The following is a 15918-nucleotide window of genomic DNA, read 5'->3' as shown; positions in this document are numbered from 1 at the left end:
AGCATACATTAGCTATTTCAATTGTAATATTGAACCTTATGCAAGGCCAAAAAAAAAATGTAAGAAATTTGATTATTATTAAAAAAAATTTGATGCATTGCGTTTTTTCTTTTATGAAATGCAAAATATTTTTATTTGCAATAAAAATTTTATTTTCAGTGCAAATATTTTCCAGTTACAATAGCATTTTTTTTTATGCAAAATATTTTTAGTACAAAAATTTTTTTTATTGCAAATTTTTTTCAGTTGCCATGAATATTTTTTTAAGTCCAATTTTTTTTTTTTGTAATTTCACATGGATTTATTTTTTTTTTTAAATTGATATTTTTACAGCTCTGAAATTTATTTATTTAAATCATTGCAAACTTTAAAAAAAAACATGGTTAGGTTATGCCATTCTTTAAATATTATTATTTGACACGTACACATACAAATTCGAAAGGATTAATCAACTTTCTTTCAAAAATTGATTTTTCAAAATAAAGCAAAAATGTTTTTTTTTTTTTAATTTCAATTGGAAGGTCTAACCAGCAGTGGGACACGTTTTTTAAGTAAATATTTCAAAAAGTTTTCAGAGTATTAAGCTTTAGGTAGCTTCATAGCTTTTTTCAGTTTGAATAGGTACTCAAACTGAATAAAAAAATTCATTCGAATAGAATCAAATTGATATTCCTGATAAACTAAATTGTCTCACTGTTACTATAACAGTGAACTGGGCCCTATTGCACCAACAACTTTGCACTTTGCATTTTGCAACTTTGCAAAATAATATTTTCTGCAAAGTTGAAGTGCAAAGTGTTGCACCAAACATTAAAAGTTCCCCACTTTGCACTTTGCAATTTTTGATGAATTTTTGCAAAGCAAAAATTGCGGGTGTTGCACCAACTAAAAATGGAACTTTGCGTAATTTGAAAATTTGCAAAGTAAAGCAGTAAATAGTTTCAACTTCTTTTCGTTGTTTAAAAGGGTTGAAATCATCTTTTTTTTACTTAAACAATGATATCTTTCGAAATTTTATTGTACTTATCATTTGTTATTTTTTTGGTTGTTACTTAGACTGTTGCTGCAATTTATTTAAAGAAGAAAATAATAGAATTTTTAATATCAATACAATAGGCGTGTTTTTTGGCAAAGTTATCCGCAGTAGGATTTCCATAATATCAACACTGAACAAAAATGTATATGTACGCACCAAGAGAAAGGAAAACCTAAACATATACACTTCGTCAAAATTCTATCCGCAGCTTGGTTAAGTTTCTATTCCTATCGGCAGTTGCGTATTGTTTTTGTAATGCATGTAAACGCCAACTGCGGATACGGATAGCAATGCCAACAAAACACAGCTAATATCATTATTTTAACTTTGAATTGCAATCATTCATTGAATGACGCATAATTTTGAGTAAGGTGGTTGGCAATTCTAGAGGTAGCTATATGTGGCCATGAAGTAGAGCGCAGAGGTGCGTTATTTATTTTACCATAGTTTATTTATGTTTATAATACCGAACTATGGTTAAGTTATAATTTGTAACTATTTGACAGCAGAACATCGTTCATAAAGAACACAACAAATTCTAACAAAGCCACTTCAACTTGTTTTCACACTAACCATAGTTATATAATCTTAATAGTTTATTATTCCTAGTTTCAAAATGTATTCTTAATTTTACATCACTCACGTAATTATTACTATACTATTCATCTTCAAAAAGTCATTCAAAGCGATTTATTTAAATTATTATTTAATAAAACCGAACTTTACACTAGAAATGGCCATCCGTAAATCAAATTTTGTCTTTGCAATTGATTGCAAAACTTTCCAGAATTTTAAATGGAAAGTGCAAAGTTTTTTTGTTTGGTGCAACGAAATCAAAGAATTCTTTGCAAATTGGCAAAATTTTGCACTTTTCAGAAAAGTACTTTGTGCTTTGCAAATTTGTGGTTGGTACAGCAAAATATGCAAAGAAGGAATTTTTGTTTTACTTTTCAAAAAAATAATTTCCTCTTTGCAAATTGGAGTTTGGTGCAACAGAATTTGCAAAGTTGAAGTGCAAAGTTGCAAAATGCCAAGTGCAAAGTGGTTGGTGCAATAGTGCCCTGGTCTGACACTAAGTATCCATAAAAACAGTTTTATTTTAATGTATCTACGCTCATGGCCCAAGTCCCATATAATTTTGTCCCACCTCTTTTAGTTAAAAAGAAAAAAACTTATTTATTATTTAATAAATTTTAGAGAACGTAACAAAATAATAAATTAAATTAAATAAATAAGTTTGCATTTTTTAAGAAGATTTACTGCTTTTTTCGATGCTTCTTCGTTGAATTTTCAAACCGATTCATGGTGCTCGGGCATGCGATGCACAAATAGTAGGTAAATAAAACACCGTCTCACTGTTGCATTCAGCTCAATGTCTCACTGTTGGTTATTAGTTGTATATTTTTTGCTAAATGTTTGCATGTTTATTAACTTATTGAGTCCAGCCCCGCCCTGTTTGAAAAGCTGGTTGAAGTAGCCTTTCGAGAGTTTAAGCATTGCTTAGGTAGGTACAAAAATCGAACTAAATAGACTCTTGAGCAGGTTTGCAGGTTTTCTCGGTTTTCTTTGTTTGACAGCTTCTGCGGAAAATCGGTGATAGTTTGAAAAGTCTTAGCATTTTTTGCTTGATCATCGTTATTCATCCGTGAAAAACGTGTCCGCGTTACTTTTGAAATTTGAATCATTTTCGCCGAAAAACTTTTTTCTAGTACACAACCTGATTAGAAGCCATTTGGAACTCAATAAAGTACCTCTTCATAAGAACACCTTGAAGATGATTACCTGTCAATTCTTGTCTAAAACACAACCTGAAGAAGAAATTCATTGAGAGTCTTTCCCGAAAACCATATCTAAAGGTCATTTAGTTAAAAATATCTTGAATCATATAAACTTTTGATTTATTTTTAATTTTGCCATCCCAATATCTAAGAGGTTTTTTAAACTTAACTGGAATGCGTAGAAGGTTATCCGCCAACACTGTTCAGACTTTTGTTTTTCAAAATTCAATAAATGAATACTTAGAAAAAAATGTTCAATAAACTTAAACTTTTCTCCAAATCCATTATAATTGATTTTGATTCTATTCTTTTTTGGTTCATCTTGAAAGCAGAGGATTATCTTCTCAAATTCAAAATCATTAAAAGGAAATCTCTTCCATTTTTTTTAAGTTCAAGGGAGGGTTAATTGCTTAATCAATTTTGACTTAAGAATTATGGTTAAAAGAACGGATATCCTCACTTTTCATTTTTTTTTTTCTTAGCGTTGTTATTTTGTAAAATACTAAGAAAAGGGAAAGCCAATTCAGACAAAGTACTCACCATTAAAATAAAATACAACTTCCTTCTGCTTGTTCAAGGCAAAGGAATTTTTTTTTTAAATCACAAGGATATATGAAATGGAGAAGGAAGATGGAAGAAAAAGTTCTAAAGATTAAGAAACAAAATTCCAACAGACCTGCATTTCTTCAATTTAATGAACCATTCAGCTTTAATAAATAGCAATCAAAGCTCTATCCTTCAATTGTTAACAGAAAAAATAAAATGTCTTAAACTTTGTACAGTTGAAAACAACAGCATACAGGACTATAAATCAAGGACTAAACATTGTGTAACGTTCTTTCAACTGAATTTGAAAAAAAAACTCTCTATTTTATTTATATACTCCAAAGAAAGTTTATCTGCCATCTGACATACAACAAAAAACAAAATTTAAAAAGGGATAGAATTTCTTCAATTTATCAATACACACAGCCTTTTGGGAGGGGTGGTCCAATAACCTACCAAAGGGAACACTACAACACACATCGCTTAAGTTATGCTGGTGATGTTCAAATATAAGGTTAGGCTACAAAGAAATATGAGGGTAAAAATTTCTTGAATGACAACCAATGAAGGGTATTGAATTCAGTTTGGAATTGGATGACCTTTGTCAACTTGTCAAGAGGTCATTTTTTGATATGGCTCATTAGATTTTTGATCTGAAAGAGACGTTTTTTTTTTTTGAAACATCTTGAAAGTATACCTATAAAATAGAGTTAAATCGATTCCATATGTTAAGAGTTTTCAACAAACTACTGCCAATGTCAAGCTTCGTTAGATACTTTTACTTACCTATACAGAGGGCATTTTGGGGATAGTGTTGATTTTGATGTTTTTTTTTTTTATTTTTATTTTTTTTGTACTTTGGAATACTGTAAATGCATTTTAAAATTCAGTCTTATTGAGTTACGTATGTATTTTTTTCAAAGGTCGATTTATGATTTTTTTTTGAGTTGCAAGAGCTCTCATTTTAGGTTTAAATTTTGAAAACTAAAAAATTGAGAGATGAAAGGTTTGTATGCGTCAAAATCATGGAGGTGGAAAATTTGATGTCCAGGCATTTTTTAAAACCAAAATAACATTTTTATTTAAAGCTTTTTTCTCATTTACCAATTAGGTATATATATTTGTTTCTGTAAGAAAAGTTTCCATTTCCCAAAAAAAAGCGTTCCCGGACATGTCCATATCTCAAAAACACAAAATCAAATGGCTTAAAATCATAAAAAAGTTAATTACTTTTCAGTATTTCTTTTCTTAACACTAAATTTATACAATACTCTTTATAAATTGGTTCAGCTCTTACAAAAAAAATTAAGATTTGTTATTTTTTATATATTAATAAAAGTTGTCAAAAGAAAAAAGACGCATAATACAAACATTTCTATATATATATCGGATGTACTGGTAAGTTTTTTGCTCTTGATACCTTGTTTTTATTTAAATTTCATGAAATTTTCGGCCCATTTTGAAAAATTTTGACAATGTTAGAAACAAAAATTAGAAAAAAGAACGTTAACCTGTTTATCAAAAAAAAAAGAAGAGGTTGTCTGTAAAGCCGGTTTACGGACGATGATTTTACGTGATAACGTCGTCAGAAAACAGGTTGTGTGGTTTTGTTTAAAATGAGTCAATTGAAGAGTTTACTTTTTTCAAACAATCATAATTTACAAGAAAAAGCTAAAAAAAAAATACCTTTTTTATTTTCTCATTATATTAATTTTTTTATTTTAAAAGCTTACAAAAAAAAATTATGCAATTTAAAAGCCAAGTATTTCTTGAGCTAGAGCTAGATTTTTTTGAACTCGATCAAATTTTATTAAAAAAAGCAAAAAAACATTTATTTTTATGTCCTTAAGCTATTTTATCAATTTTTTTCAATGACAACCTATACAAAATTTTGCACCATATGAAAGCTTATATGACGTATTAATCTTATTTCATAGATGCCTACAAGAGAAGTAAGAAATTTTTAAAGTCAACCATGTCGAATTTCTAGACTGCGATTACGGTTCTTCCCACACTGGTGGCTGTTCATGATCAACAGATCTCCACTGGTGTTTTGAGGTTTTTCTCATGTTTCTTGATTTAACATTGTGAAGCTTGTAGTTAGTCTAAAGTTATGTGTGTTATACCAATTGAAAGGTAATTGTATCAGGATGCTCATAAAAGTTTAATAAAATTTCTATCTGCTCTTGATCAAAAGTTATAACCTGTTGAATTCTAAAATTTTATTATACCGTTATCTCAAAATTTGGTTTCCGAAAATGATTGAAACTTCACACACATTTAGTCGTGGTCATGGTCTATAAATACTCCATATTCTTTATTAATCTATCTATTAAACAAAAAAATCGGTTAAAAACGGTCAAAAAACGTGTTTTTTAAAAACTTGTTTCTTCCGTTATTCAGTCAAAACTCACTAAACGATTACAATTTTTTGCACATGTATGTATAAAACCAAAACCTACAAAAAAAAAAGCTAAAAATCAAAAACTACCCAAAAATACCCCGAAAAAACAAGGTGTTTTTCAAAAATTCATATTTTGAAACGCAGAGTGTTGGAAAAAAAATCCGTGTCAGACCTCTAACTTTTTCCCCTCATCTTTCACTTGGCACCTTTAGAATTGTCAAAAAAAATTTTCCCTACCCAAAATCATCATTTTGTCATAGCCCTAACAAACAAAACGTAATAGTTTAGTTTCAAATTTTTTTAGAATTTTTTCTTGAATGCAGTTATTCTTAAATTAGTCTCATCTATCTATAGCAAAAAAATCAATTCTCTACGATTTCGCGTTTAGATTTTAGCCCAAATTTCACCTTTCCGTTTTACCCCTGTTTACCCTATTAAATGACGAAATTTTTAAAAATCCTTCATTTGTATTAGGTTATTATCTTTCAAATAAGCTATAGGAGATTTTTGTATCTCTAATAGTTTATTTTTAATTGAATTTTTTTGCCGCACTGCGAAAGTGCGAGAGTGTGGTGGCTGCCATGGTTCATCGATTTATAAGACGTTATCAAGTCAAAAATAAAAAGCACTACAAAGAATTTTAGGAATTTTTTTTTTTTTTTGAAAATTGTTTTAGCCGTTTTTTAAAAAAATTATTTATTGTAGGTACATAAAATTTTTTTTAAATTTTTCAAATAAATATTTGGTGTGCCATTTTGAATAAATTATTTTCCAAGTAAATTCATTGATCCGTTTAGAAAAAATTTATTTTCAAAAATAAATTTTGAAATAGGTACATAGCTATTTTATAAAAAACCAAAATTGACTTTTTGATTTTTTTTTTTGTTATTTTTAAATTAAGGCTACTAAAACGCTTTCGCACAAAAAAATTTCTTAAAATGGTTTCAGTGATTTACAAGAAAGCCAGAATTCAAGAAAACCGTTTTATGGCCGGAAGCGTTTATAGGTAAAGGTCCAAGGTTTTTCTACATTTTAACTGACTCTAATAAATGCGTATACTTTTTCATTGAAAATTTCTCGAAAATTCGAAAGGAAGCTTTTTTGTATTCCATAATATGTAAATTGTTGGAAATTTTCTTTATAACAACACTTTTATATATTTATACAAAATTGAACCTCTTAATTAGTCTTAACATCGCTATATAGAAAAATCCCAAGATTAATATTACATTGTATTTAATAGTGCTATTAAGTAGTGTTATAAAGATAAATCAATCAATTAATTGCATACAAAATTTAATTGATTGATTTATCTTAATACATCTACGAGTACTTAATAACAATTTTCAGTTGAATGGAGAAACATACTTGGGTTGAATATTTTTGTATAATAACCATAACCATGTTGACAGTTAAATTCCATTTATCAATTTATTTAACTCAACCGCAATAATATTGAATTGTTTATTTAATTTTTTTTTTTTCCTAACTGTATCCTGGTATGTGTTAATTGTTGATTTTAATATGGTATTATGCTGTATTTTCATTTTTGCTGAATTATTACCTCATGCGTTTAAATACCATGACCAATTAATTTAGATTTGATGGTTATTATAATAACTGATAAACCAATAAGTAGGATAAATGGTTTTAAAATTATAATATATCGAACCAAATAAAAAAAAAACATTAAGTGTACAGATAAATATGAAAAAAAAAATGAGAAGCTATTTTTTTTTTTTTTGTTGAATTACAAAAAAAAAACAATTACAAATAAAAATACATTTCATTCAAACACGATTTTTGTTTTATTTTTTGTTTATATTTTATAATTATTTTTATTATTATTTTTATTATTACTTTGATTTATTATTAATTTTTTAGACAATATTTATATTCATAAACGATTAAGTACCTATAATTTTTCATTTATTTTAATTTTGTTGTTTGTGTTTTTATTCTATCCTAAAAAAAATTATATCTGTGGAAAAAAGAAGCCTAGTTCAATTATGTTTGAAGGCCTCCACTAAATGCATTGAATAAGATAAAAAAAATGGCACCAATTTTCTGATATATTATTTAAATTCAAGTTTTTACTGTCAATTTATTAAGAATTATTAATTATAGAAAAATTAAATAATTCAAAATATTTGACAAAAGCATCGTTTTTCAAGATACAGCTTTTCAATAGGAATCACCGTTTAAGAATAATATCAATATGCAAAAAATACGTTATTTTCGACATTTGACACATTTTAAAATCGCGATACCTTTTAAAAACGATTTGGCTATCGTAGAAAAAAAGTTATTTTTAGAAAATTACAAACTGTCCATTTTTTTTTAAAGCTTCACTAGTTTCAAAGTTATATAATGAAAAACCTACAAAAATTTAACCTTCAATAACTTCATACGTACTATGGGACTTTTGGGGGCTTTTGACATTTTACTTTGATCGATATTTCAATGCTCTGTACCAATTTTCAGCTCTATGCGAATTATTTATGGGTTTGCACTTTTGTATACGTCTATTTTGTCTGGACTAAATTCAAATATTTTGTTCTATAAATTGTACCTTTACTGGAATAACATAATTCATTTTGTGTTTATAAGAAATTTAATAAAAAAAAAAAAAATCCACGTCAAACGAATATTGTTTGGCAATGCTGATGATTTATTGAAAAGATGAATATTAAACGAAGTTAGTTTCTCATTAGGATGTTATTGTCAGCTTTATATCGATTGGATGTGTATTACATGTGTATAATGTACCTACATATCAAGATGCTATACAGAATTTATCTTAAATTATGAGTGATATTGTTATTTGAATAAATAAATTGACATCTTCAAATATGTACATCAAAATAAAATTAACGGATAACATTGATGATTTTCTATTTTGTTTTTTAAAAGAACCATAAATTAGCTTAGAATTGAGCTAATGTATTGATTCGAAAAACAGAATTTTGGAAACCTTTAAGCTGACAAAGGCAGTTTAAGGCAAAAATTAAGAAATTTTTTATATTACTAAAAAAAGTCAGATAAATTCAGAACAACCACATTTTTGTTTTTATTTCGAAAAAAGCTTATATTATGGTTAACATTTTTCTAACCTATTTTGTAGCCCTCTTAATTTCCTGCATTTTGCAGAAAAAAACAACTCTTTATCACCAAAGATGACCGAGCAATTGATAAATGAACGCAAGAAAAACCGGTGCGAAAACACCCAAAAATATCGTTTTTTGGGAATAATTCGACTTCAGAAATTAAGAGGGCTACAAAATAGGCTAGAAAAATGTTAACCATTATATAAGCTTTTTTCGAAATAAAAACGAAAATGTGGTTTTTCTGAATTTATCTGATTTTTTTTTATTAATATAAAAGTTTTCTTAATAAAATGTGTTTTTTAACAACTTGAATTTGACTTAAACTGGCTGCCATTTTGTAGTAACTCACTTAAATAGAATGAAATTACATACAACGATAGAAAATAATATAAGGAAGAGAATGTATGTAAATATCCCAAAAAATGCATTTTTGTGAATAACTCCGCTAAAAAGAATGATCAGGTGGTGAGAAATTGGGGTTAAGCCTTTTAAATATACCCCTATCGATCCATGAAATAAAATCTGACAGTGCCTCTGTGCGCAAGGTCAAATGACGCTTTGACTGGAGTATAGGTATGATGCGTTCGAAACTTTTTTTTCAACAAAACTTTAAATTGGCTGTAACGGAATATAATTTCAAAAAAAAAAAATTCAAAATGTATTACTTGAAAAAGGCTGTTTTTTTCCAAAAAAAAAAGACTAACGAAATATATTTTTAAAAAGTATGTGCAAACAGTTATAAATGTACTTGCCATAGAACCGTTTTTTTGATTTCTGACTTTCTCTTAAAACACGTTACCGATTTCAACTAAAATTCTCGTAAAATTTTTTTTAAAAATGTGAAAACAAATAATTTTTTGATTTTTTAAAAAATATTTAAATATTTTTTTGAACAAACAATTTTTTCAAAAACGATTATTCCTTATTTAATGGCATACCTACCAACTGTTTTTTTTTTTTATTTCGTTGTTATAAAAGAAATGAACTTTATTCTTAAGTTGGAGTTTAAAACATTTACCTACAAAGTGTTATTGTAATTTTGCAAACGATTTTTTTTATTTTTTTCGTAAAATTAAATCAAAAAAATTCAAATTAAAAAAAAATCGAAAAACGTCAGCGCGGTTTTTTAAATTTTATTTATATAAAAAAGTTCTAAAATTTAAAAGAACGCTGGTGTGCCATTAAAAAAAAAATCAAACTCAACTTAAAAACGAAATTTAAAAATATTTCATCGAACCATTTTCAAAAATTTTAAAAATATTATATTTTTAATAAATCCCAAAATTTGTTGTTTTTTTTTAACGCTTCTGTATTAAATTTTATGGCTTAGACTTTTACGAGAAATTAAGAAATCAAAAACACTGTTCTATGGCGGGCACGGTTAAAAACATGTCAGTAAACATTTTTCAAAAATCAGATTTTTTATTTTTTCGAAAAATCAATTTTCTTAAAGCGGTGATTGTGATTTTTTTTTCTCAAATTTTAAAGTGTTGATGAATATAGGTATTTTAAAAATGGCATACCAATTTAGTTTTGAAAAATTTTAAAATTGTTCGTTTTTTAAATTTCTTTTTAAATTTTATAAAATATTGTACTGATATCACTTTTATACGTAATATTCTTATGTTCTTTATATTAACTACTGCTTTCCATTTATTCTTACTTAACTAAACAATAAAAATACATAAAATGGACTTCATGAATAAATTGTTGGTAACGTTTTTTATATAGGTAATTTATTAAAATACACTGACGTAGCGTTTTCTTTTTTCAATACTCTAACACTTAAAATATCTAAATCGACCGTTAGTGTACGCTTTTTAATGCTCATTTCCCAATAATACCAACATAACCCAAAAAATAACCCAACGTTTTTTTGTTTATAGTTTTTTGGGTCTAGGCACTTTCACAGTTTCATCTCCATTTTCACTTATACCTTCATCCTACCTCAAAACTTACAAAAGAAACTTCTCACTTTGCATATATGAATAATTCCATTTGTGCTTTTATGGGAAATCTGCTCGATCAACTCAAATAATAACTTCCTAAGAAAAACTTGAGTATATTTAGATTTATTCCAAACAAAAAATGAGTGCTTCTTTTCTTGTGGAAATGACATGATGTTTTTTTTTCTACCAAAAATCACCTTTAAGTTGATTTCACACAACACATTTTCTTTCACCAAAGTTGACAAGTTTTTTATAATTTTTTGACAGTTGAAAATTGTTGTGACATCTAATTCAAAATCAGAACAACACCATGACGCCATCAAAAGTTCCTTTTTTTCTTATTTCCGGCAAAGCATTATGTTCAATGTCTACCCCCAGCGGCAAGCGGAAGTTTAATAATAAAAAAAAAGTATACCTGTTGAACATATCCTTGCTTTCCTTGCTCATTTGAATAAATGATAAGTTCCTTTTTTTGTCATTATTTTGGAAAGAGGGGTAGGGAATTTATGTAGATATGTCTAAATATCAAGCAACAATATGGTATAATGGAGAATACTTACGAGTTCCATCGAAACGTGTTGCAATTGTATCCAAAAATGTATTTTGGGGCGCCAACAGCCCCTTTCGGGCTGGCATTGGATTTTATGTGTATTAGTACCGTTTGCTTTCCTTAGGGTGTGTAAATCTGCAAATGAAAAAAAAAACAAAGAAAAAAAAATAAGAAAGGTAATTTTGTATTTTAATGGATTTTTATTGAAGCAAGGTGTTTTTTTAGTGAAAAAATGTTACCTATGGTATTGTTGTATTATAAGAACGCAACAAATTGATATGACTTTTTTATGATTGCCCTCTACTAACATTCAAGTACCTAATGGGGCTATAAAAAAAATTATTTATTTATAAGATGCTGGGGAATTAGTTTCTCTTTTTTTGACACTCTTATTGTATTGTTAGAGGTGGTGATATGATGTAAGATTTTGTACCTATAATTTATTTAATCTCATCTTGATATTGCTTTTTAAATTGCTGAAAATTGTTTGTATGTACCTAAATAAGTTTTTTTACAGAAAACTTTTATTTTTAACAATTGCCCTCTTTACTTTTACGACAAGTATACCTACAATTAAGTGAAATAAATCCAATTGAAAAAGTTATCCGATTTGTTAATTATAGGGGTGGTAATTTTGTGGTGCTCTCAATGGTTTCAATAATTCAAACTTGGTATGTAGCAGTTTTTGGATCCTGTACGGAGGGATTTTTGGAATTATTTTGTTTTTTTACCAAAAAGTTATATTTTCTCAAAAATGGCTCCTACGATTTTGATTAAAAAATTCAAATATTAGTCTTTAGACAAGGCCTATCTTTTAATGAAAAAAATTTTTTTTTAAGTCGTTATTAACGGCTCCTCCCATAGAACCTTTTTTGGTTAATCTCATTTTCTCCCAAACGATTTTCTTACTTTCAAAAAATTGTTTAAAAAAAAAACCACTTAAATAACATTCATATAAAACAAATATATTTTTTCAAAAAAAACTATTTTTGGACTGTTAAAAAAAATTGGTAGCTATTTTTTTTTTTTTTTTTTTAATCAAATTTTTGTAAACGGGACATTGAATCTTTTTTTTGAAATTTTGGTCTTAGATATTAATATATTAATTGCTACAAAATGACATAGCTACCAAGTTTATTTAAAATTTTGATTTTCAAAAAATTATTTATAAAAAATATAATTAAAAAAAAAAACCGATCTATGGATTTTGAAAATTTATTTTTTCGAAGAATGGATCTTATTGAAATTGGGTACTTTTATTGGAGCTCAAATACATTTAAGAATTTTTTTTTAACCCTTTCGAACCCAAGCTATGAAAATCAATATTAAAAAATGTTTTTTTTTCGGTATTATCGGGTCAACATCACAACTAAGAAATATGAATAGCAAAAACCTATTTTCCAAAATAATAAATAGCAAAACTAATGTGTTTTTCTCATGTTACATGTAAGTAACATGCACTGCCTATGACCACCAAAAAAAGTCGGAGAACTGAGAAAATAACTTTTTATGAAACTATAATGTATGCTACTTCTTCTAAGCAAAAAAGCAAAACACTTTCAGCATTAACATTTTTTATATCTTTTTTTTTTCAAAATTATGACCATATACAGGGTGTCCCAAAAGTAATGGATCAAACGAAGTATGCTGATACGGGATCTTAAGGGCTCTCAGAATTTGGTAACTTGTTCATCCCAATTCCCTACGGTTTTCGATTTAATGCAATTCTTTTGAAATTTTGAAAAATCCCTACTTTGCAACAGTATTTTGCTTCCTGCGCCCACTATTTATTTTTGTTTTCTCAAATTCCTTTACAAAAACATTGCCAAATAATTAGGAACAATTAATTAATCAAAATATTTTTTGTTCCATACGCCATTTCGCTGCAAATTAACTAACAGTTTCAAGTTATATAAAAAATCAATTTTTAACTTTTATTTGAGAGCAACACCGCAAACAAAATTTACAGGTGTGAGAATGGTTTATTATTTTAAAAAGTTGCCCAGTTATTGTAGTTTTCAAAACTGTATAAAAGTTTCCAAAGTTGCAGTTAGATCGCAAAATACTACAATTTGAAATCAACAAAACAGGGTTTTTCAGAACAAAAAACAACCAAAAATAAACACATTTTCTCGAGCTGTTATTTGTTTAATTTTCATTGAACAAAAGCCTCTATTTTTGTTTGTATATTTGCTTTGAAAAACCCTGTTTTGTTGAATTCAAATTGTAATATTTTGCGATCTAACTGCAACTTTGGAAACTTTTATACATTTTTGAAAACTACAATAACTGGGCAACTTTTTAAAATAATAAACCATTCTCACACCGTAGAAATTTTGTTTGCGGTGTTGCTCTCAAATAAAAGTTAAAAATTGATTTTTTATATAACTTGAAACTGTTAGTTAATTTGCAGCGAAATGGCGTATGAAACAAAAAATATGTTGATTAATTAATTGTTCCTATAATTATTGGTCAATGTTTTAGTAAAAGAATTGTAAAAAACAAAAATCAATAATGGCAGCAGGAAGCAAAATACTGTTGCAAAGTAGAGATTTTTCGAAATTTCACAAGAATTGCATTAAATCGAAAACCGTAAGGATTTGGGATGAACAAGTTACCAAATTCTGAGAGCCCTTAAGATCCCCTATCAGCATATTTCGTTTGATCCATTACTTTTGGGACACCCTGTATAAAAAAAATTTTTTTTTTTCAAAAAAAAAAATGTGAATTTCAGTCCCTTTCTCGATAAAAAAAAATTAAAGGTATGATATTTGACTAACTTTTTGTAATAATCCAGTAACTAGGCATTATTATCTTTCAATTAAGCCATCGTTACCTAAAAAATTGTTTAATTTAATATTTTTTACGAATTTTTAAAAAAATGTTACATGAGAGTAACGCTGGGTCCGAAAGGGTTAACCCTTTATATATATTTACCAAATTGATTTATAAAAAGTTTTAAAAATTTTAGCAACCTGAACTTTTAGTTCGTCCGTCTTCACAAATGCTCCATAGTAGCAATATAAATGAAAGTTTTTTTTTTTTTTATTTTGTGTAGTTACTTGAAAATGGCATACCTACCAAATTTTTAATTTAAATTATTTTCAAAAAAAGTACATAGCTGTTCATAAAAACTTTTTTTAGTTTTATTTTTAGTTAATATATGTGCCCATGATTATGAAAATGGACTAAGTCACTTTTTGCATTGTTTGAAGAAAAACTTACATAACAATTTACTTTAAAAAAAATGCACTTTTTCTGAACTGGTAGTGATAGAATTTGTATCCATTGTTGTTTAGCATAAGTGTAGCTATCAGCCATTTCAGGCTTATCCATTCTTTGCCGGACACCGTGTATAGAATTCTCGTGCCACGGTGTTTGTAACCGAACTCTTCAGAAACGGGTGGACCAATTTTTATAAAATTTTGTGTGCAAATGGGTAAGTTTGATAAATCCGCCAATGTCTAGTTTTCATACACTTAAATGGTAAGGGTGGTCCAACCAAGTTTTTATTTTTTAATTTATTTATTATTCAGCATTGAATACACACAACTCCCTTCTAACGACCAACCTACGTTTTTTAATCAAGATTTTTATATTATTCTGTTCCAACCACATATCTCCTCTAGTTAAAAAACAAATAATATTTGGAACTTGAGTAGCTCTAAATAATTCAAGATGTCCAATCGCTCTAGGATTACAAATATAGCAGCGGATTTACAGAGAAATGTCCTTTGAAAACAAAATTCCTAGAAAAAGTGTTCCCTACCCAAAGAGCAAAAAAGTTAAAAAAAAAAATAAAAATAAATTCTTTTCAAGGCTTTAATATGATGTCCTAAAAGAAGATTCAGAATCACTTTATACTCAGTGGTTTTATATTTGCAAAAACAAAAACCTAATAAATGTAGCCGTGACACAAGAAAGTAGATAATTTCTGTTAAAAAATACCATCGTTCCTATTTTCCAATTAAAAGTCTTATTTTTTAACTTTTTTATTGAAATAAAAAAGATGACCGAACAAGAGCTGTCAATTTTTAATAGTTTTCATAATTTATTTTTCCAAAGAAATAAAAACTAATAAAAAGTAAAATTTCGAAACCATAAAATTACGAAAATGGAAGTTTTATTTCATTAATATACGTAGATAATAAATTTTCCAACATTTTTTTTTATATTTTATGACCTTGGTCCGAAAACTTACCTTCTCTCAAGTACCTACTAAAATACTCTCCAGTTCAAGTTGACATAAGAAAAAGTTTTATTTTATTTTATGTTATTCTTTTTATGTTTCACTAAAAACACACTTCTTTGCCAGAATGACCACATCTATTAACTCACTTAACGCTCTAAGAGGTGCTTCCTTAATGGATTCTCATCACTTCACCTAATGGAACTCCAAGGCTCTAAAGGTCCTGGGTGTTTTTTTTCACCTGTCACTAACGGGAGGTAAATAAAATACAATTGATATCATTTTCTTTTAAGTTGCACCACTTTGAGGTAGGTACATATTATTTATGCAATGTGAAACAATCTGACAAAGTCTTGTTA

General features: G+C 27.5%; 1 protein-coding gene across 5 annotated transcripts in view; it reads right to left on the bottom strand.

The window, feature by feature from the left end:
* The window catches only part of LOC129907418 (potassium voltage-gated channel subfamily H member 8), a 153474-nt gene that overhangs the window by 68728 nt on the left and 68828 nt on the right, over positions 1–15918 (bottom strand). For all 5 annotated transcript variants that reach the window (XM_055983619.1, XM_055983620.1, XM_055983621.1 and 2 more), the window contains exon 2: positions 11381–11505. In XM_055983619.1, coding sequence (XP_055839594.1) covers positions 11381–11456 — 76 coding nt within the window. In that variant the 5' untranslated portion in view covers positions 11457–11505. The remainder of the gene's footprint in view (positions 1–11380; positions 11506–15918) is intronic.

This window comes from Episyrphus balteatus, chromosome 1 (genome assembly GCF_945859705.1).
Source record: "Episyrphus balteatus chromosome 1, idEpiBalt1.1, whole genome shotgun sequence".
NCBI classification, from domain to species: Eukaryota; Metazoa; Arthropoda; class Insecta; order Diptera; family Syrphidae; genus Episyrphus; species Episyrphus balteatus.
Note: the sequence above shows the minus strand (reverse complement) of the source record. Positions and strands in the feature narration are given on the sequence as shown.